The sequence below is a fragment of the Salvelinus sp. IW2-2015 genome, linkage group LG28, assembly GCF_002910315.2.
Source record: "Salvelinus sp. IW2-2015 linkage group LG28, ASM291031v2, whole genome shotgun sequence".
NCBI lineage: Eukaryota > Metazoa > Chordata > Actinopteri > Salmoniformes > Salmonidae > Salvelinus > Salvelinus sp. IW2-2015.
The window spans coordinates 24,669,619-24,692,963 of NC_036868.1; the positions used below are offsets into that span (position 1 = coordinate 24,669,619).

The following is a 23,345-nucleotide window of genomic DNA, read 5'->3' on the forward strand; positions in this document are numbered from 1 at the left end:
AGTAATTAAAACATGCTAATAATGGATCTTTGAGTACATCAAAAAAGGTCTGATATACCTCTACTGGTATACCGTCAAGCCCTGGTGTTTTTCCAGACTGAAAATATTTTATTATCTCAAAAAGTTCCTCTTCTGTAAGTTGACCTTCACACAGGTCTTTCTGTAAATGTGTTAATTTTACATTATTATTATTATTATTATAATTATTAGGAAAGACATCCTTACAGTTAACATCATTCAGTGAAAATGGAGGAGACTGAAAAGAAAACATATGCTTAAAATATGTTGCTTCTTCTTTCAAAATATCATTTGGTGAATCATAGATAATCATTTGTAACAAGTTTCTGTAAATTCTTTTTGGTAGAATTTCTATGTTAAAGTTTTTTTAAATTTTTAAATTGGTGCATTTTTCAAAATGTTCCATCCAATTCGCTTTATTTTTGTAATACATTACATTTGATCGTTCTTGAATAAGTACCTCCATTTCTTTTTGTTTTTCCTCTAACCTATTTTGTACCTCTATAATACAGTTCCCATTACCATCTACCTGCTCTGTTACTTCCTCTATTTCCTTTATTATTCTAATCTCTTTTGACCTAAACTGCTTTAGTTTTAATGATGCGTATTGTATTGAATGGCCTCTAAAAGTACATTTAAAAGTGTCTCATACAATAAGGGGATCTGCTCTACCTATGCTGTGCAAAGAAAAGTCAATTATGAATTATTTTGTCTTAGTTAAGAACAAATTGTTATCCAATAGGTTTTGATTAAATATCCAATATCCCCGTCCACGTGGAAACTCTGTAAGAGTTATGTGGAGGCCAATTAGATGCTGGTCCGATCCCATTTGGCCTCCTATTAATAAGTAATCAAGACGGCTAGCTCGATTAAGCCTCCTCCATGTATATCTCACTAGGTCAGGGTTTTTCAACCTCCATATATCCACTAGTTCTAATGTATCCATGATCTTCATGATCTCCTTCAGTGCTTGAGGGTGATAGTTTGTAGAGTGATTTCCTTTACGATCCATTAAGTACTTAAAACCGTATTATAATCTCCCACCCTAAAAATAGATTACTTCGTTGCTTGTGAGCTCAAAACATTATTAAATATATTTTCAAAGAAGTGTGGATCATCATTATTTGACACATATAGATTAATTAGACAGATCTGTTTTTGGTCCAATAGCGTATTTATATTAGACATCGCGTGCCAGCTGTTATTGACAAATAGACACACACCCCCACCACTTGTCTTAGTAGACGTAGCTTCTCTGTCCTGCCCATGCATGGAAAATCCCACCAGCTCTATCTTATCCGTGTCGTCGTTCAGCCATACACTGAGTCAGTGTATTTTTTTTTTACAGTGAAATCTTATTTTTATAACATAAAGAGAACTGAATTATATTTTTGTTACAAATTTAGTTTTATTTCTTCACTTATGTTTGTATATGTATTTATTAATGTTTTTAATGTCCTGTTGGTAGGATAGTCTTGATCGTTTATCATCCATTTTGTTTTCCGATGATTGCACGTTGGCCTATAGAACGGATGGTAGTGGAGGTTTACTCACTCGCCTACGAATTCTCAGAAGGCAGCCCGACCTCCGACCCCTTTTTCTCTGTCTTCAAGCAAATGACGGGATTTGGGCCCGTTCCTGAGAAAGCAGTATATCCTTCGCTTTGGACTCGTTAAAGAAAAAATCTTTGTCCACATTCGAGGTGAGTAGTCGCTGTTCTGATGTCCAAGAGATATTTTCGGTCATAAGAGACGGAAGCAGCAACATTATGTACAAAATAAGTAAAAAAAAAAAAAAAAGTTACAACAATGCGAAAAAACAAACAAAATAGCTGAATTGGTTAGGAGCCCGTAAAACGGCAGTCATCCCCCTGGCGCCATTTAGCTCTAGCTGTCTCTGTGTCTTCGCTGTGGCCTGCTAGCTATGGACAGCCTGATTACATTTAGGGGGGGGTTGATATAACCACTGTAAATGACAATGAGTGCTAGCAGGCCAGGCATCTCTGTTATAAATCACCACAAGTTTTAATTACTAGCTAGTAGCCATCAGCACAAACTGGGAAGGCACTGTGTCAACTATCTACCAGACACAGAGACAGCAGAATGTGTGTTTTCCGCTCACACCCTGGATGTAGACGAGAGATAGAAAAATTACACATCCTGATTTGCTTGATATTAAAAGTTAGCAATTAATACTTAACAAACGGGAGGATATTTCTGTCCTGTTAGTGTCTGTGTTTTTGTGGTCTCCACTCTAGTTCCCTGCAGCTAATCTGGGCGTATGGTCACCAGAGATGGCTTGAGCTGACAAATGAGATAGCCAGGGGGAGTTTTTAGAACAATTCCTCATTGTCTCTAAATCATCCTTGCATCTGGGTAACTAAGCCAGGGTGGGGTTAAGACAACAACCCACGTGCAGATAACGACAGGATGAACCCAGAGTGGGTTATGATGCTCCTTGGTCTGCGTGAGGGGGGTTGAACCAACCATGACTGAGCACTGTTATTGTCAGCTATATATAGTACTCTGCGTAGGGGGTCGACCAACATCATTATTGCAATAATTAATCAATATTAAATAAAGATGATTGTTTGAAGAAATGACTAAATCTCTCTCAGTACTGAATTTACACGACAAGTACCAGATAGGAGCTGCTGAAAGGAAAAAGTCAGCAATGTTGCACTTCAGGGAGTGCACTTGTCATTCATCACACACATACAGTACATGCCCATGCACGGGCACACGCACATACACGTGCACTGGTGCGCGCACACACACACACCCCACATGCCGTCATTGTAAATAAGAATAAGAATGCCTAGTTAAATAAAAAATAATTTAAAAAATGCACACCATTTTACAATCACGCAGCCCCATTACACACAGTCACACATATGTTCAACTAGCTCTCACAGTCTCACGTCAGGATTAGACGTTCATTCATGTTTCTCAAACATCAAATTTCGAAGTTGGTGCAAACGGCAAGTGTTTAAGGTTAAATTTAGGCATTAATTGCACATGTTTAATGTTAGGGTTAAGTTTAAGCATTAACTCCAACATCTTAAGGTTAGTAATTAACTCTGAATGGTTAAGGTAAGGGTTAAGGTTTGGGACAGGCTTAAAATAAATCTCAAAAAACACTTTCTGTCGCTGGATTTAAACTTGCAACTTTGGGAATCAGAGGTTTGAAAGAAATAAGCTTTTTGTGCGTATGGAACATTTCTGGGATCTTTTATTTAAGCTCATGAAACATGGGACCAACACTTCACATGTTGCGTTTATATTTTTGTTCAGTATATTTCTACAAGGGCTTCTCAGATACAACCTTTGCTGTGGCCTATTAGCTATGGACAGCCTGAGTACATTTAGGGGAACCGATATAACCACTGTAAATGACAATGAGTGCTAGAAGGCTAGGCAGGCAGGCAGGCTTTTGTGATGTTTTTTCTCCAGGCTTGGTCTGCTGACTACCAAAAGGGGCCCAGAATGTGTCAGCGGGGATGGGTGAGGACTAGAAGCAAGAGAGACGGTGGGGAGAGGAGAGAGAGAGAGAGAAGGGGAGGGAGAGAGGGGAAAGGGGAGGAAGATAGAAAAAGAGAAAGAGAGAGAGCGAAGAAGAGAGAAAAAGGGGACAAGGGTACAGGAGATGAGGGAAAGAAGAGGTTAGGTGTTGTGAGAGTGAATTGTGTGAGTGTGTGAAATGAAAAATAAGAGCGGAAGCCAGCTAGGGATGCATGAGATGAGAGATTATGTGGAAGACAGTATATGAGGGATGCCAAAAGTGAAGGAGATATGATTCCAGGGAAGAGGTCAGTTCTCAGTCCTGTCTGGGACGAGACACACCCCATACACACCATTTTATTACAGGCATTTTACAACCACACAGCCCCATTACACACAGTCACACATATGGTATACTTCAGCCATTCAACCCTCTTATCCGCTGTATCTCCTCTGAACAGACAGACTTACTGTATTGTGGGATGAGAGCCAGACATCACAACTACATTACCCTATAATTTGCTGTGTTTAAGTGATCACCACCCACAGTCACGATGCAGGGAGTATCCAAGATGTAAATTACACTGTCTGCATCCCAAATAGTACCCTATTACCCATTTAGTGCACTACTTTTGACTAGGGCCGATATGGTCAAAAGAAGTGCACCATATAGTGAATAAGATCCCATTTGGGATGCAACCACAGTGAGTGGATAAGGGGACTGGTGGGTAGCACTTTATTTGACAGTATTTATTCATAGATTTTAGAAATCAAATGGTCAAATGGTAATTGCACATTAATAGCATTGGCACTACTAGGCACCATTTGAAACCAGGTTTGAATTGTGTTGAATGCTATTGCCACATAGTACAAATGACACAAAACAAGATCAGTCCATCAGTATCTCCTCTCGTCTCCTCTCCTCTCTCCGCCCCTCTCCCCTTCTCTTCTCCTCTCCTCTCTCCACCCCTCTCTCCCCTTCTCTCCTCTCTCCGCCCCTCTCTCCCCTTCTCCTCTCCTCTCTCCGCCCCTCTCTCCCTTCTCTTCTCCTCTCCTCTCGCCGCCCCCTCTCCCCTTCTCTTCTCCTCTCCTCTCTCCCCTCTCTCCCCCTTCTCCTCTCTCTCTCCGCCCCTCCTCCCCTCTCTCCTCTCTCCGCCCTCTCTCCCCTTCTCTTTCTCCTCTCCTCTCTCCCCTTCTCTTCTCCTCTCCTCTCTCCGCCTCTCTTCTCTTTTCTCCTCTCACTTCAGTAATGAATAATGGAGAAGCTACAGACAGATGGTGATAGTGTGGTATTAAATCAGCACTTGTTTTCCCCAATGTTTCCCAGATCTTGATTTATCTTACTGGAAGCTACAGAAAAGATGCAGCATCATGCTCTCGCTCTCTGTGGCAGCTTGGTCGGATTCAAACTAAAGGTTTGCCAAAAAATATGCAGGAACTCCTCCAAGAACGGAAGTTCTCTTATAATTATTGCAGCTTTCGATGCACATGGTCTGCCACTGCGAGGACGATCAGCTGTCCGTCCTGTCTCCCTGTAGCGCTGTCTTAGGCGTCTCACAGTACATTGCCCTGGCCACATCTGCAGTCCTCATGCCTCCTTGCAGCATGCATAAGGCACGTTCACGCAGATGAGCAGGGACCCTGGGCATCGTTCTTTTGGTGTTTTTCAGAGTCAGTAGAAAGGCCTCTTTAGTGTCCTAAGTTTTCATAACTGTGACCTTAATTGCAGTTTAAGTCGGAAGTTTACATACAGTTTTGACACGTCTACTCATTCAAGGGTTTTTCTTTATTTGTACTATTTTCTACATTGTAGAATAATATTGAAGACATCAACACTATGAAATAACACATGGAATCATGCGGTAACCAAAAAAGTGTTAAATAAATCGAAATATATTTTATATTTCAGATTTTTCAAAGTAGCCACCCTTTGCCTTGATGACAGCTTTGCACACTCTTGGCATTCTCTCAACCAGCTTCATGAGGTAGTCACCAGGAATTATTTTCCAACTGTCTTGAAAGAGTTTCCACATATGCTGAGCACTTGTTGGCTGCTTTTCCTTCACTCTGCGGTCCAACTCATCCCAAACCATCTCAATTGGGTTGAGGTCGGGTGATTGTGGAGGCCAGGTCATCTGATGCAGCACTCCATCACTCTCCAGATGGGATGGCGTATCGCTGCAGAATGCAATGGTAGGCATGCTGGTTAAGTGTGCTTTGAATTCTAAATATATCACTGACAGTGTCACTAGCAAAGCACCCCCACACATCACACCTCCTCCTCCATGCACCCTACTCTGCGTCTCACAATATACAATTATGTATCATAATTATGAAACGCCCCCATCGCATTCATCTTACTAATGAGACCTTCTAATGGCCCACCAGATACTGAATCCTGGGCCGTTTCCAAATTGCACACTATTCCCTATATAGGCGGCAGGCAAGGTGAAAAATATTCTGATGTGTCCTTGAGCAAGTCACTTAACCCAAATTTGCTCCAGGGGCAGCGTACTACTCTGGCTGACCCTGTAAAGCAACACATTTCTCTGCAACTATCATGTGTATGTGACAACAACAAACACCTTATTTTTTTGGGGGGGGGGGGGGGGGGGGACTGGTCAAAAGTAGTGCACTACGTAGGTAAGGGTGCCATTTGGGACGCAGTCGTGCTTAAAAAATGTAAATGAATAAACGTTCACGTGACTACAAAAGATACATAACTGTAAAGATGGATGGCATAGTCAAATATGTGTCTTATTTACATGTATAATGTCAGTCACAGTATACATATACTGGGTATTGTTAACATTACATATACTGTTCAATTTACATACAGTATTTATTTCATGTTCATACATCATTTGGTTGCATATTATGTTGTTGTTATATGTCAGTGTGGGTATAACGATATTGTTGTCTTTGGCCTGGTGAATCTGACCGACAGATGAAGACAGACATATACTGTATTAGCAGGTGTGTGTCTATATAGACAAAGCCATTGACCGACAAGAGCAATAAAGATCCATCATGGGCAATCACAGAGAATACAAAGGGAGTTTTAATACTACATGCGTTTTGAGGACGTCAATCTCACAATTGAATCTATTGTGTCGTTCAGAGAAGGTATTTATTAATTAATTTCAGCGATTTGATGTGTGCATCGCTATAAAAATACAGAAGCAAACAAAAAAACATTTGTATGTCATTTTTTGTTTCAGAGTGTTATTACTATCATATTCATATTTGTATCATTATTATTTTACCATTAATAAACCACACGGGGAGATTAAACAAACACAATACAGTCCTCTTATAAAAGTAATGTCTCTCAGAAATACGAGTTTTTGTTTTGCTTTTTCCCCCCCCCAGAGCATCCAAAACCTATGATACAGTGCCCAACTAGTCACCAACCTTTCAGCACATATTTAATATCTTCACTGAACTGCATATTCATTTAGAAAAAAACAGGTCCTCATTTTTTCATGATAATCTCTTCACGTGAAGATCATTTTGCATTATTGTACAATGGTCACAGTCTGTAAATATATGTTGATATAAATAGTGGAACTGTTGCAAACTTGCAGGAGAGTATGGATCGTTTAACTGTGTCATAATACTGAGCATGAGTGAACAAAACATTAGGAACACCTGCTCTTTCCATGACATAGACTGACCAGGTGAATCCAGGTGAAAGCTATGATCCCTTATTCATGTCACTTGTTAAATCCACTTCAATCAGTGTAGGTGAAGGGGAGGAGACAGGTTAAAGAAGGATTTTTAAGCCTTGAGACATGGATTGTGTATGTGTGCCATTCAGAGGATGAATGGGTAAAACAAAAGATTTGAACGGGGTATGGTAGTAGTTGCCAGGCGCACCGGTTTGAGTGTGTTAAGAACGACAGCGCTGCTGGGGTTTTCACGCTCAACAGTTTCCCGTGTGTATCAAGAACGGTCCACCACCAAAGGACATCCGCCAACTTGACACAACTGTGGAAAGCATTGGAGTCAACATTGGTCAGCCTCCTTGAGGAACGCTTTCAACACCTTGCAGAGTCCATGCCCTGATGAATTGAGGCTGTTCTGTGGGCAAAATGAGGTGCAACTCAATATTAAGAAGGTGTTCTTAATGTTTTGTACACTCAGTGTATATATTTTTAAGACCGCTTTTATGTATAAGACAAAAATGTATGTATAAGTTTATACTTTATGTATAAGTCATGCAGAACGCACAATTAACATCACTTGGAATGCAAAGTCTATTACAGCGAATCTAGTTGCACATTGTCTGAACAGTAATGAACCAAAGACAGTGATTGTACTTAAGTGCTTTTTGAATTTACTATAATTTGTAATCATTGTATTTTTTCCCTCTTCTTCATTCGTCATGACAACATCAAAATAAGGAGCATGACAGTAGCTGATGGAATGACACAGTTTTACTAAGACGATACTGAGATACTGAAAAGGAAAACAGCTTGTATAGCGTTCCTATTATATTTTTCATCCGGCAGTGTACCTTTATACAGTATATACAGGTATCTGTCAGAATAAAGGACACGCCAACATAAAGTATCATAGTAGGGCATTGGGCCACCACAAGCCACCAGCACATTTTCAGTTTGCCTTGGCATAGATTCTACAAGTGTCTGGAACTCTATTGGAGGGATGCGACACCACTCTTCCACGAGAAATTCCATCATTTGTTGTTTTGTTGATGGTGGTGGAAAACGCTGTCCATGACGCCACTCCAGAATCTCCCATCAGTGTTCAATTGGGTTGAGAACTGGTGACTGAGATGACCATGGCATATGGTTTATTTCATTTTCATGCTCATCAAACCATTCAGTGACCACCCGTGCCCTGTGGATGGGGGCATTGTCATCCTGAAAGAGACCACTCCCATCACGACAGAAATGCTTCAGCATAGGTTGAAGGTGATCGCTCAGAATGGCTGTGTATTTATTGTTGTTTACCTTGCCCTCGAAGAGGTTGAATGGACCTAAATCAGGCCAGGAAAATGCACTCACACCAAAACAGAGCCGCCAGAACCCTAATCTACTCAAGTGTTTCCTTTATTTTGGCAGTTACCTGTATTTACTATATTTGATAAAGAGAATATAAACTTCACAAGTGAACTAGAGCCATCGAGTCAGCACTGTATGCAACCTTTGGAAAGAATGATACAGAGGATAAGAAATATTTCATTTCACGAGGACAATTATTGAAAAAGCCAGACAAACGATACACAGAACAACATTTACAATGTGGGGAGGTGATATGTGCACATGTGCAAACCTGGAAGGTAAATACCATGACAATAAATTGCGATTGGGGGAAAAGCAACATGCTCTGGGAGCTTAGCCACTGCCCAGCATCTTAGTGGCCCGCTGGTTGGCTTCGTCAATCCTGGTCTTGTTAGAATCAGCCTGGAAAAGGAAAGGAAAAGGAAAACACAAGTTATTTGTGGTCCTGTTTGTTTTCTCTTGGAACATTTTGCAGATAATATACGTAGATAACGGCACTTTGAGATGTGAGGCTATTGAGTCTCGGTTGTCATGTGATGTCAACTCCTAATAATAGCATATATACAATGAAAGACCAATAGAGGACTAATACAGACGTGGACATCGATTAAGGCAGGCCTCGCACTTCTCTGATTCAGAGGAGTTGGGTTAAATGCGGAAGACACATTTCAGTTGAATTCATTCAGTCGTGCAACTGACTAGGTATCCCACTTTCCCTTCCTTTTCCCAACAGAGGACCAATAGAGGACCAATAGAGGACCAACACAGGGCCGATACAGGACTAATAGAGGACCAATAGAGGACCAATAGAGGACCAACACAGGGCCGATACAGGACCAATAGAGGACCAATAGAGGACTAAGAGCAGTACCTTCTCCATGATCCTGTCGATCTGGCGATTCTGGGTGTCGATCTCATTGCCCATATCCAGGGCCATGTGGCGCAGGTTACCGATGATGCCTCCCACCTGCTCCAGGTTCTCATCCATCTCATTTTCCCGGGCATCATCTGTTACCCTGTGGTTTAGGAACTGAATTAGGGTTGCATGCACCCAAACAAACACGCAGTCATACACGCTCGCTCGCACACACACACACACACACACACACTTGTTTTTCTATCCTTGTGCGGACGTAAAATTAATTTCCATTCAAAATCCAATTTTCCCTAACGCCTAACCCTAATTGTAACCCTAACCACAAACCTAACCTCTAAACTTAAAACAGCCTTTGTCCTCGCTGGGATTTGGGAAATGTCCTCACGAGGGATCATTTTCCATCTTTTACTATCCTTGTGGGGACTTTTGGGGATTTCAGGTACCCACAAGGACAGAAGAACAAGACCACACACTACATATTGAATAATATAATTCATAAAGGTAGCCATACATATTTCACCTTTGATTTCTCCTCCTTTGGGGACCTTCGACTCCCATCAAACTCTCAGTTCCATACAGCTCCCCCAAACCCAAACAACTGAATATCCCTGCCCCCTACATTAACCACCAACCCACCCGGTCCCTCCACGGCCCCCTCCCTCAACCTGCCTCCCTTACATTAACCACCAACCCACCCGGTCCCCTCCAAGGCCCCCTCCCTCACCTGCCCCTACATTAACCACCAACCCACCCCGGGTTCCCTTCCACGGCCCCCCTCCCTCACCTGCCCCTACATTAACCACCAACCCACCCGGTCCCTCCACGCCCCCCTCCCTCACCTGCCCCCTACATTAACCACCAACCCACCACGCGTCCCTCCACGGCCCCCCTCCCTCACCTGCCCCCTACATTAACCACAACCCACCCGGTCCCTCCACGGCCCCCTCCCTTCACCTGCCCCCTACATTAACCACCAACCACCCGGTCCCTCCAAGCCCCCCTCCCTCACCTGCCCCCACATTAACCACCAAACCCACCCGGTCCCTCCACGGCCCCCCTCCCTCCATCCTGCCCCCTACATTAACCACCAACCCACCCGGTCCCTCCACGGCCCCCCTCCCTTCACCTGCCCCCCTACATTAACACCAACCCACCCGGTCCCTCCACGGGCCCCCCTCCCTCACCTTGCCCCCTACATTTAACCACAAACCCACCCGGTCCCTCCACGGCCCCCTCCCTCACCTGCCCCCTACATTAGCCACCAACCCACCCGGTCCCTCCACGGCCCCCTCCCTCACCTGCCCCAACATTAACCACCAACCCACCCCTGTCCCCTCCACGGCCCCCTCCTCACCTGCGAACGAATCCCTCCACTGTAGGCCATCTGTTCACGTTCGTCCACCACACGGGCAGGCTGGCTGGCCACCACCCCATCCTGGTTTGTTCCCCAAGCCTTGCTGCCGCCACTCTCATCCTGGGGGGGGGGGGGTCGAGGCAAGAGGAGGGTGAAGCTTAATCAGGACTAGATATATTATCTATCAGGTGTAGCTGTTTCATCATGATTTAATCCGCCACATAGAAATATGAGAAACAAGTCAAAGACTAGAGACTAACCAAGCAAAGCAGAGAAAGCAGGCATGGGTTTGGTCATTCCTTCATTCTCTAGTCTTAACATTGTTAGTGTGATGCGATGTCATATCTCAATGGCATATAACACACTGTACTCAGGCTTAGTATGTTTAGTATGCAAGTTTAGTATGCTGAGACACATACCTTTTCCCAGCTGAATAATTTGACCTCTTAAGTATTTACATGCATTTTGTAAACAACAGTTGGGATAACTCATTTTTTCCCACCCTCCTCCACCCACCCCAAAGCATTCCTTCACATTGAAATGCCCCTCCCCCAATTCTCACAATGGTATGTCCCAGGTTGCATCTGAAATGCCACCCTATTCCCAACACACATCCACTACTTCTGGGAATAGGGTGGCATTTAAGACGCAGCCTCAGTGTGGCTATATGTGACACAGAACAGAGAGACAAGGGCTTGGCAGACAGACAACATAGAATAAAAGGACTGGACTGCCACAGTGTTTGGGGAAGAACTGGAAAAGAGAACAAAGCGGAGGGACATAACAAGAGTACACTTCTTTTCTAATGTCAACTATTTTGTTCACGTTGTGAATCTATCTAGGATAGGTTAATTTGGGGCGGCAGGTAACCTAGTGGTTAGAACGTTTGGGCCAGTAACCGAAAGGTTGCTGGATCGAATCCCCGAGCTGACAAGGTACAAATCTGTCGTTCTGCTCCTGAACAAGGCAGTTAACCCAGTTTTCCCCGGTAGGCCATCGTTGTAAATAAGAATTTGTTCTTAACTGACTGCCTAGTTAAATAAAAAATAATAGGTAGTGTTAAAGGGATACTTTGGGATGTTGGCAATGACTAGATGTCTATGGTATCTACTAGCATGCTAGCAGTTACCATAGACGTCCAGTCATTGTGCTAATGCTAGTTAGCATTTGAACTAATGTTCGTTAGCAACTTCATTCAAACTGCACACAGGGGCATAAAAATGGCATCCACGAGTTGGATATGACTCTGGGGAAGTAGATGATCAAATCAGGAAGTATCCCTTTAAGGTCGATCAGTGAATAGTGCATTATTAAGGCCTTCTTAGTCAGATGATGGGGTGGTTTGACAAAATGTTGGCCTCCTCTTTATAAATAAAATGTAATATTATTATTAGTAGGTTAATTATTAGCAGGTTAACCAAGATGAATGTAAAACAAATGATGTAGCTGTATCTAGATTTGTTATGTACTGTGTCAGACAGAGATCTAAACATGACAGGCAGCTTCTATGGTGGCATAGACCCTGGGTGAGTCTATGCTTCAGGCTCCCTTTAATGAGTCTATAAGTACACTGCCGTAGTCAAGATATTAACCACCATCACAAATTGTCTGTCTGTGTGAAATGTATGTCATACTGTATTTTGTATGCAATTATTCATTTGAATAACATTCAACATGGAGCATAAGAGGACCCTGAGTTATAATGTCTATCTTGACTTATCTTTCTTCCCTCTCCCTAAAACCATGTCTGTCTTTCCTCTAAGTAACCAAATGGCTCGGTTGGATTAAGACTTTCTGTAACCTCGAAGCTCGAGGATGGTAGATATTTCTTGTTTTATCAGACGATGGAGAAGATGGCTGATTCTGAGTACTCCCGCTGAGCTAGTATTTATAGAAATGGACTGAGGCGATGATTACAAAGACCACTGTGGTAAACACATACAGCCAGGCACACCGGTTAACTCTCCTCTCCTCCTACATTCACTTGACTCAGTTATCTTATACAATTTGTTTTACATGCAACAGTTAGGTTATCCAATTCTTTCGATGTGCCATTTGCAACTTTCTCTATCACTCTCTCGTTTTATGAGGTAAAAATGTTTTTTTTTTTTTTTGTGAGAAACTCCCAAGTCCCTGATCAGAGTGAATCTGTTTTAGTAACACATACCGTATACCCTCCATGGACTTAAAACTCTACCTACTGTACTTGGATATGATGTCAATCAGACAACAAGAGAGACACCTCATCAGGGTTAACTAACTCTTTTGATCCACTGGCTGATAAAACATTTAGTCCCTATAGTCCTACTAGTGAAGAAGATTCATTTCATATGATTGGAGGAGGAATAAGAAAAGAGACCAACAATACAGGTTAAATCCAGTGGATCGAGTTCTTGTCTCCAGTATAGATCTAGATATCTAGAACGTAGCCCTGGGTTTCAGTCAACAGGGTATCTTGCCCACAGTATATATGATCTGGCTGACCTAGATCTGAGCTGCTTCCCTGGGGCTGCATGGGAAGAAGGCGGCACACAGTTACCACAGTGCTCTGTGGAAGTGAAAGTGGTGGTAGGCCACTGCATAGGCAATGCAGCGTGGTATCCACTCGTTTTTAGAATAATAATTTGGTTTTAGTCGCCTATTATAACCTGTTTGCGTCTCTCTCTTCCTATACAAGCACTTTGAGGTATGTATGAAGTGTATGAAGTGCCGGGACCAAGAGACTGAAAAACAGCTTCTATCTCAAGGCCATCAGACTGTTAAATAGCCATCACTAGCACATTAGAGGCTCGTGCCTATATACATAGACTTGAAATAACTGGCCACTTTAATAAATGGAACACTAGTCACTTTAATAATGTTTACATATTTTGCACTACTCATCTCATATGTATACACAGTATAATTATATTATATTCTACTGTACCTTAGTCTATGTCGCTCTGGCATTGCTCATCCATATATTTATATATTCTTAATTCCATTCCTTTACTTAGATTTGTGTGCATTGGGTATATGCTGTGAAACTGTTAGATATTACTTCACTGTTGTTACATATTACTTCTTAGATATTACTGCACTGTTGTTACATATTACTTGTTAGATATTACTGCACTGTTGTTAGATAATACTTGTTAGATATTACTGCACTGTTGTTAGATATTACTTGTTAGATATTACTGCACTGTCAGAGCTAGAAACACAATAATTTTGCTACATCCGCAATAACATCTGCTAAACACGTGTATGTGACCAATAGCAATTGATTTGATTAAAAAATGAATGTTATTTTATGTTTATTATAATTATGACAATTACTGATGATCCCTTATTCTCATTTTTCCAGTCACTGCCATAAGTGGCAAATTAATGGGACCCAATTTAGCACCCAATTATATGACAAATAACAGGAGTTCATCATGAACATCATCAGCATCATTTTTTCAACACCATTAATATGAGTTGCATCATCAGCATGCATGGCATTCGATGGACATGCTCTCCAGTCATTCCAGTCAGTAGTCATTCGTGGTTTGGGTGTGCAGAGTACACAGTTGCAGGGAGAGAGACAGAGATCTGTCTGCATGACGTGCAATTACTGATCTATTCTGCAGATCTCAGGTTGTTTGGGTGTCTGACCATGTGGTATTTACATGCAGACGAAGAAAAGTGACAAGCAGTCATGGAATCTTATAGTGGCTTAGATAGAGACTATAGTGCCTATGAAAGTAATAGTAACTATAGTGGCTATGGAAGTAATAGTAACTATAGTGGCTATGAAAGTAATAGTAACAATAGTGGCTATGAAAGTAATAGTGGCTACTACAGTGGCTATGATAGTCTGGCAAGAGGAGGGAGGAGAATGGTGCTGTTCTATACACTCGGACTGTCATGTAAGCGTGCTGACGATACGTTTGCTTGGACTAGAAGGGAGCTTGGAGAATGGCACTTAGAATATGGTGCTTGGAGGAGGGTGCTTGGAGGAGGGTGCCTGGAGAAGCCCCTGCTGATGAGTTTTGGCCTGATCTAAGTGGAGGAGATGTTGGTTTGTTGATGGATAGGGGTCAAGACTTGGTAGGTTGGTGTGTTCAGGGGCCATAGAAAGTCTGTCCTGTCTGTCTAGCATTAATAGTTAGGGACAGCAAGTGTTTGGACATTTGTGGGCAGTATTCAGCTTGGCTATTATGCTGTTGAGGGGAACTCCAATATAGTCTACATGCTGTATAAGCTAACACTGCATTGTTAAGGGGTTGAAAACTTCCATACACTCTTCTCACACCTTTGTTGATTGTTGGTTGTGACAGATGGGCCTGTGGGGAGCTCCCGAGCCGAGTCTGTGGATTCCACAAAATATTCTGGGATACGTCTAGAGGCCTGTCCAGGTTTATTACCAGAGTGAGACCCATGAGGACCTGAGGCTCCTGTCAGTCACCACTGTCTGTGTGTGCATGTGTGTGTGTGTGCAGAACGTGTGTGTGACATCATGTCGTGTGTGTATGTGTGCACATATATTACCAGTCAAAAGTTTTGACACACCTACTCATTCAAGGGTTTTTCTTTATTTTTACTATTTTCTGCATTGTAGAATAATAGTGAAGACATCAAAACTATGAAATAACACATATGGAATCATGTAGTAACCAAAAAAGTGTTAAACAAATCAAAATATGTTTTCGATTTTAGATTCTTCAAAGTAGCCATACTTTGCGTTGATGAAAGCTTTGCACACTCTTGGCATTCTCTCAACCAGCTTCATGAGGTAGTCACCTGGAATGCTTCCCAACAGTCTTGAAAGAGTTCCCACATATGCTGAGCACTTGTTGGCTTCTTTTCCTCCACTCTGCGGTCCAACTCATCCCAAACCATCTCAATTGGGTTGAGGTCGGGTGATTGTGGAGGCCAGGTCATTTGATGCAGCACTCCAACACTCTCCTTCTTGGTCAAATAATCCTTACACAGCTTGGAGGTGTGTTGGGCCATTGTCCTGTTGAAAACAAATGATAGTCCCACTAAGCGCAAACCAGATGGGATGGCGTATCGCTGCAGAATGCTGTGTTAGCCATGCTGGTTGATTGTGCCTTGAATTCTAAATAAATCCCAGATGGTGTCACCAGCTAAGCACCCCCAAACCATCACACCTCCTCCTCCATGCTTCACGGTGAGAACCACACGTGCAGATATAATCCATTCACCTACTCTACAACTCACAAAGACGTAGTCTGTCTCACTCTGCATCTCACAAAAATCTCATATTTGGACTCATCAGACCAAAGGACAGATTTCCACCGGTCTAATTTCCATTGCTCGTGTTTTTTGGTCCAAACAAGTCTCTTATTCTTATTGGTGTCCTTTAGTAGTTGTTTCTTTGCAGCAATTCGACCATGAAGGCTTGATTCACGCAGTCTCCTCTGAACAGATGATGTTGAGATGTGTCTGTTACTTGAACTCTGTGTAGCATTTATTTGGGCTGCAATCTGAGGTGCAGTTAACTGCTTCGGGGTAGGGGGCAGCATTTTCACTTTTGGATAAATAGCATGCCCAAATTCAACTGCCTGCTACTCATCCCCAGAATATAAGATATGCATATTATTAGTAGATTTGGATAGAAAACACTCTGAAGTTTCTAAAACTGTTTGAATCATGTCTGTGAGTATAACAGAACTTATGTAGCAGGCAAAACCCCGAGGACAAACCATTCAGAAATTTTATTTTTTTGAGGTCACTGTCTTTTCAATGGGGTTTCATTGGGATACCAGATTTCTAAGGGACTTGTTTGCAGTTCCTACAACTTCCACTGGATGTCACCAGTCTTTGGAAATTGGTTGAGGTTATTCCTTTGTGTAATGAAGAAGTACGGCCATCGTAAATGAGGGTCACTTGAAGTAAATTGTTTGAGAGAGGCACATTACCAAAAAAGTTGCGTCAGTTTTTTTTTTTTTTGTATTGAACACAGATCATCCCGTCTTCAAATTGATCGATTATTAACGTTTAAAAATACHTAACGTTGTATTACAAAAGTAGTTTGAAATGTTTTGGTAAAGTTTACATGTAACTTTTGATATATTTTGTAGTGACGTTGCGCAAGTTGGAAGCTGTGTTTTTCTGGATGAAACGCGCCAAATAAATTGACATTTTGGATATATACCAACGGAATTAATCGAACAAAAGGACAATTTGTGATGTTTATGGGACATATTGGAGTGCCAACAAAAGAATTTCGTCAAAGGTAAGGCATGAATTATATTTTTATTTCTGCGTTTTGTGTCGTGCCTGCAGTGTTGAAATATGCTACTCTCTTTGTTTACTGTTGTGCTATCATCAGATAATAGCATCTTATGCTTTCGCCGAAAAGCCTTTTTGAAATCTGACATGTTGGCTGGATTCACAACGAGTGTAGCTTTAATTTGGTATCTTACATGTGTGATTTAATGAAAGTTTGATTTTTATATCATTTTATTTGAATATGGCGCTCTGTATTTTCCCTGGCTATTGGCCAGGTGGGACGATTGCGTCCCACCTACCCCAGAGAGGTTAATTGCCAATTTCTGAGGCTGTTAAGTCTAATGAACGTATCCTCTGCAGCAAAGGTAACTCTGGGTCTTCCTTTCCTGTGGCGGTCTTCATGAGAGCCGGTTTCATCATAGCGCTTCATGGTTTTTGCGACTGCACTTGAAGAAACTTTCAAAGTTCTTGACATTTTCCGGATTGAATGACCTTCATGTGTTAAAGTAATGATGGACTGTCGTTTTTCTTTGCTTATTTGAGCTGCTCTTGCCAAAATATGGAATTGGTCTTTAACCAAATAGGGATATCTTCAACTGATTGGCTCAAACACATTAAGAAGGAAAGAAATTCCACAAATGAACTTTTAACAAGGCACACCTGTTAATTGAAATGCATTCCAGGTACCTCATAAAGCTGGTTGAGAGAATGCCAAGAGTGTGCAAAGCTGTCATTAAGGCAAATGGTGTCTACTTCGAAGAATCTCAAATATAAAATAAGTGTAACACTTTTTTTGGTTACTACATGATTCCATGTGTGTTATTTCATCGTTTTGATGTCTTCACTATTATTCTACAATGTCGAAAATAGTAACAATAAAGAAAAACCCTGGAATGAGTAGGTGTGTCCAAACTTTTGAATGGTACTGTATGTATGTGTGAATGTGTGTCAAGATGTCTTACAAGAAGATCAGAGGATTGAGGGGAGGAGTCAGTCTGGTTAGAGCTTGAGCAGACTAACGCACTACTGGCCACTATGACGTCACTTCTACCTTGGTTAATGGCAGGCAGGCAGGCAGGCAGGCAAGCATCACCTACTTGTTACATGGGCAGGAGAAAATACCACAGAATTTTCCTAGATCGTTCAAATTCTTTTCTGCATCCTTCATGTCCTTATTGATTTGGTCCATTCCTTCTTCGATGCGCTCCAGTTGCTCTGATTAAACACAAGTCATTTATCCCCCCACAGAACGAAGCACGTGAGAAGAAAAGGAAAGGAAAGGAAAGAAAGGAAGGAAGGAGGAGAGAAGACAAAGAAGAGAAGACAACAGATTCAGACACTCACTGTGACGAAAGGGGAAAAAAATGGACGCCACCACAAGTGAAGAACCTTTGGGCTCGTTGGGTCAGTACCTACTTGTTACAGGGACATATGATAAGACCACAGCATTTCCCTAAATCTTTTAAACTTTTCTCGGCCTCCTTCATGTCTTGGTTGATATGGTTCATGCCATCTTCAACACGGTCGAGTTGTTCTGGTCAGGACAAAGGGATGACAGCAGTGGAATGAATTTTATTGACTATTTGACAGAAAGATATGAGTCATGAGCAGCACTGAGCTGTGTACAATATGATATAATCTATATGAGTTTCTATTGAGTGCATGCATCTTCACGCCAGAGAGTACTGGATTCTGAAGAAAGTTAAGACTGAGACTGTCAGTTTCAATATATTCTTTTGAATTTCATTTTACAGAAGCCTTTTAGTGTTGAAAGTACGCAAAACTAAATATTTGTGGTTTATTACTCATTGGCGAGGGGATTTTCTTTTTTAAATCGAAAGATATCATCATCAACGGTTTTCCATGGCTGTAGCATCACGGAAACCTGGGGCAAATCTGAAATCCTACCGATCCTATACTACAGTATCATTCCCCTCGGAGATGAGCTGTTCATGGGCAGTGTGGACATTGGGTCAAGGCATGAACATGGTAGCTGGATGGATGTTATTGGTGTGATGTCGGGCAGGGTTGGGGTCAATTCCGTTATCAATACAGGCAATTCAGCAGAAAGTTTATCATGAATTCAAATGGACCATCTTTTATATGAGGATTTCTCAACTCAGACATTGCATTTCAATGAGTTCCCTGCAGTGAATGAATTGAAAACAAAATGTGTGGAAGGGGATTAATGATACCGGGTAGGTAGGTGGGTGGATGGACAACTCTGATGTTGTGGTTTAGGAGGTTGCGTAGAAATTACGTGCAGCATGTGTTGTAGTAAGATGAGGTTGGAAAGTGGAGTAGAGTAGGTCAGGAATGCAGTCAAGGCTAAGCCAATTGATAAAGTCCACCTTTGTAAAATCCCCGGCATGCTTTTATACACACGTACTGTAGAAACAACTAAGTCATGTGACCTTTACTTGAACGGCGGCAACTAAGAGGAACGTCAAATGGAAATAAGGTGATGTTGAACAGGTATTTTCTTTCGCTCAGTATACATAATCAATTTCTTTGTTCACAAACCCTATATTTTTCGGCCCTTTTTAATTGATTTAATTCTGTGACTGATTGAAGCCTTGTGTACTGCATCAGTCCAGGCTTCTCCACTACGGCACCGTCAATAAGCAGAAGTCAGAGAGCAGCTAAGCAGGCTTACGGCCACCTCAGCGACCAGCCAGCAGTCTAAATTGGCTTTGTGGAGGCAGCGCTGGACGGATGGACTGCAGAAGGAAGGGATGAGTGGATAGAGGGATGATGATAGAGGAATGAGTAGATGACTTTGAGAGTGTAATTAAGGTCCTCGGTCAGGGGGATTTCCCCAAAAGGAACTGATTACTGATTACAGCCAATCAGAAGACTGGATTGAGGCTAATGCCTTCCGGCAAGACAATTATGTCCTCTAATCAATCCCTCCAAGCACAACAAACCAGTAGTAATGCCAGGGTTTAGGCCCTGTAATTATTTTCTCTAAATAACATTTGTTATTGGTCATTATCAGGTGTAAATCATGTCTATATTCTTTGTTTTTTTTGGGGGGGGGAATTGGCCACTTAATGGATACGAGCAAGTGCACAGGAAACAATTCAACCATCAAGAAAATCTCTGTTTGTTTACATGGGTATCTAAAATATTGCTATTTGAGTGTTTTTGTACCTTCATCCATATATCTGTCTATTTCAATGTACAACGCACTTGAAAATAACTCATGTTGAAATATAAAGCATATAAAGAGTCTGTCATTCTAGCTAACCACTTCAAAGCATGCACTGTTAAGTTATTCATAGCAAAACATCAGATGCAAGGCGGGGCACAAAGTCCCATTGGTTTTCCCTTCCAGAAGACATCCAACACTTACCTCCTTGCTCGTCCAACATAACCAAAGTCCTGATACCAGCATCTTTACTCTACTCCCCGAATAACCGCGGAGAAGAAGGAAGAGATGAAAGGGAGGAAATAAAGAGAAAGAGAGAGGTAGGATCAGTAAGGGAGTATACAGAATCCATATAGATTGGAGATTAGAGGGCAAGGCAACATGATTGAAAAACAGGACGGCACCATCAGAAGAAAAAAAACACCTCACGCTTTAGACAAAGTTAGATCAAGGTCTTGCGATTTTCTCAACCAAAAAAATGTCACAATAGGGGTAACATTGTCCGAATCGCAACAGCCGGATAACATTCGCATATTCATATAGTTTCATATTCGTATAGGAAGAGGACATCAACATTTGGGGCGAGCAATAAGCAGCCACTGCAGTGTGTAAATATTTGTTACATTTTTTGTAATTTAGGTGACACTCTTATCCAGCGCAATTAGGGGATTTGAACCAGCAACCTTCTGGTTATTGGGCCAACAAGCTTAACCGCTAGGCTACCTGCCACCCTATAATTTATTCTGTAAATTAGCATTCCGGTTCCCAGAGAAAACCCAAAGTAGTAAAAAAGGACTCCCAGGGGGTTCTAATCAAACATGATCCCCATAATGCACTGCATTGAACCCTTCAGCTCTGCTCCACACTACTCAAATCAAATAGAATCTGTGCTCCAACCCAGTGTGGTGATGCACTCTTATCGCCGAACAATTATCACACATAATCATCTGATTAATCATAGCTGACTAATGTGTCCCTCTATTCCTCTCTCTCTCTCATCCTTTATAGCTCCCTCTCTCCACTATCCTTCTTTTTCTCCTCTTAAGTCTTCCCTTTCACCAGACAGCCCCCCTCCCTCTATCTTCACCGACGCTCGTCTGTTTGTCACGTCCGAGGTGCTGGTTTCTTTCTCTCCATCTCTTCCTCTCTCTACACTTCTCTCCCCCTCTCTTCCTCCAGTATTGACAGGGAGGTGCTGTGCTGTTCGGTGAGATATGCGAACTGATGATCAACATGACCGTGAGATATGCAACACAAGGCTGTCCAATCAGAGACATCATGGCCCCTCCCCAACAGCTGTCAATTCTCTCTCTCTCTCTCTCTCTCTCTCTCTCTACCAAGATAACAATTCAACCCTCAACAGTGTTCATTTAACACCATCTTAGTGGGACTCATACATACACTGTGAAAGTTATACATTTAACACTCTCTGAGTAAAACGTGCACCAGTGAATATGCTGTGCCAGGCAGATCTGTACATGTGAGAACACACAGTGCATGTCTTGCCCATGTCAATACCATGCACTGTTCTGAGGCAGATACTGTAGAGTACACTAAGAGCTGTGACACAGCTTGCATTGTATTCTGGCTTGGCGTTGTGAACACTGTAAGTATGAATGGTGTCTTTCTCTTACCTCTTCCACCAGCTGTAGCATACGACGAGTGCTCTCGAGCGACTGTGGGCAGAAAGGAGAAGAAAGTTAGAATTGGAAAGCATGAGAAGACATGACAGATATGAGTGGAGACAGAGATGTAGGTTGACAAAGCTCCATATGGTCTAGACCTCACTCCCTGTGTTTGTGAAATGGAATTGCCTGGAATTGGGACGTAGACACTGGAATCGATAACCAATACAATCAACATGATACTACAAATCGACATGATAATCATTTGGAAAGTTAATGAATTATCTGTAATTTCGTACATATTCCATTGATAAGAAAATGTAAATATAATGTGTATCAGTAGGTTGAATGGCGGACATAGAACTCTGATGTAACTACCCGTCAAAAGGATCATTCAAAGCGATATAAACCCTGTTTTTAAATAACTGCATAAAGTCTGCTTTGATAGTGTAACGTTTGTCATCGGAAGGAGACCAAGGTGCAGCGTGGGTAGGCGTACATGCTTTTATTAAAATGTTCCACCAAGAAAAAAACAATAAACAATACAACGAACGAAAAGCTTCATCGTGCAAACTACATGCACTCAAACAAAGACAAGATCCCACACTGAAGGAGGGAAAAAGGGCTGCCTAAGTATGATCCCCAATCAGAGACAATGAAAGACAGCTGCCTCTGATTGGGAACCACACTCGGCCAAACACAAAGAAATAGAGAACATAGAATGTCCACCCCAAATCACACCCTGACCTAACCAAATAGAGAACTAAAACGGCTCTCTAAGGTCAGGGCGTGACAGATAGCTTAGGATCCCAGACCCCTTCTCATCCTCTACAATTGATGGCCAGCTAACGAGCTAGCGAACATTAGCGACATATTCCAATTTTCTCCCTAAATAGAGAACATTAAGTGTGTGGCTATGAGGCTCAGGCTGTACTGAGGCTGTGAGGTTTCTGTGTGAGTTGTGAAATCTTATACCTCTTGCATGATATCTCATCCGCACGCACGCACGCACGCACGCACGCACGCACGCACGCACGCACGCACACACACACACACACACACACACACACACACACACACACACACACACACACACACACACACACACACACACAACACACACACACATTAGCCTCTCATCTCCTCCTACCACCACCACCTCCATAGAGAGAAGAAACTTATAGGAACCCCATTTTGTGTTTCCCGGTTGTGTTTGCCTGTGCGTGTGTTTTGTATTTCTGCTCAGCTGTGGAGAGTGTAAGCCATTCTTCTCGTGATGTGTGTTTTGTCCTAATTTTATTTAATTGTATAATTTAAAAAAAATCCCAGCCCCGTCCCCGCAGGAGGCCTTTTGCCTTTTGGCAGGCCGCCATTGTAAATAAGAATTTGTCTTAACTGACTTACCTAGTTAAATAAAGGATAAATAAATATTTCAAATACCAACTTTTCAAATACTCAAGGTAGTCTATTGTAGTTTATATAGAATTTCAACTAAAAAGGCAACCATTCTTTTTTAATATTCAGTACAGGTCTCAGAAAACCAAATAATATTTTAAAGTATTTTTGAATAC

General features: G+C 42.0%; 1 protein-coding gene across 1 annotated transcript in view; it reads right to left on the bottom strand.

The window, feature by feature from the left end:
- Positions 1 to 8,649: 8,649 nt before the first annotated feature.
- snap25a (synaptosome associated protein 25a) overlaps positions 8,650 to 23,345 on the bottom strand; it is a 39,850-nt gene continuing 25,154 nt past the window's right edge. Inside the window, exons 3-9 of the mRNA XM_070435818.1 lie at positions 21,784 to 21,825; positions 20,354 to 20,402; positions 18,415 to 18,532; positions 15,981 to 15,995; positions 10,781 to 10,888; positions 9,417 to 9,561; positions 8,650 to 8,947 (exon numbers count right to left, since the gene is read on the bottom strand). Of these exons, the coding sequence (XP_070291919.1) occupies positions 8,879 to 8,947; positions 9,417 to 9,561; positions 10,781 to 10,888; positions 15,981 to 15,995; positions 18,415 to 18,532; positions 20,354 to 20,402; positions 21,784 to 21,825 (546 nt within the window). The 3' untranslated portion in view covers positions 8,650 to 8,878. The remainder of the gene's footprint in view (positions 8,948 to 9,416; positions 9,562 to 10,780; positions 10,889 to 15,980; positions 15,996 to 18,414; positions 18,533 to 20,353; positions 20,403 to 21,783; positions 21,826 to 23,345) is intronic.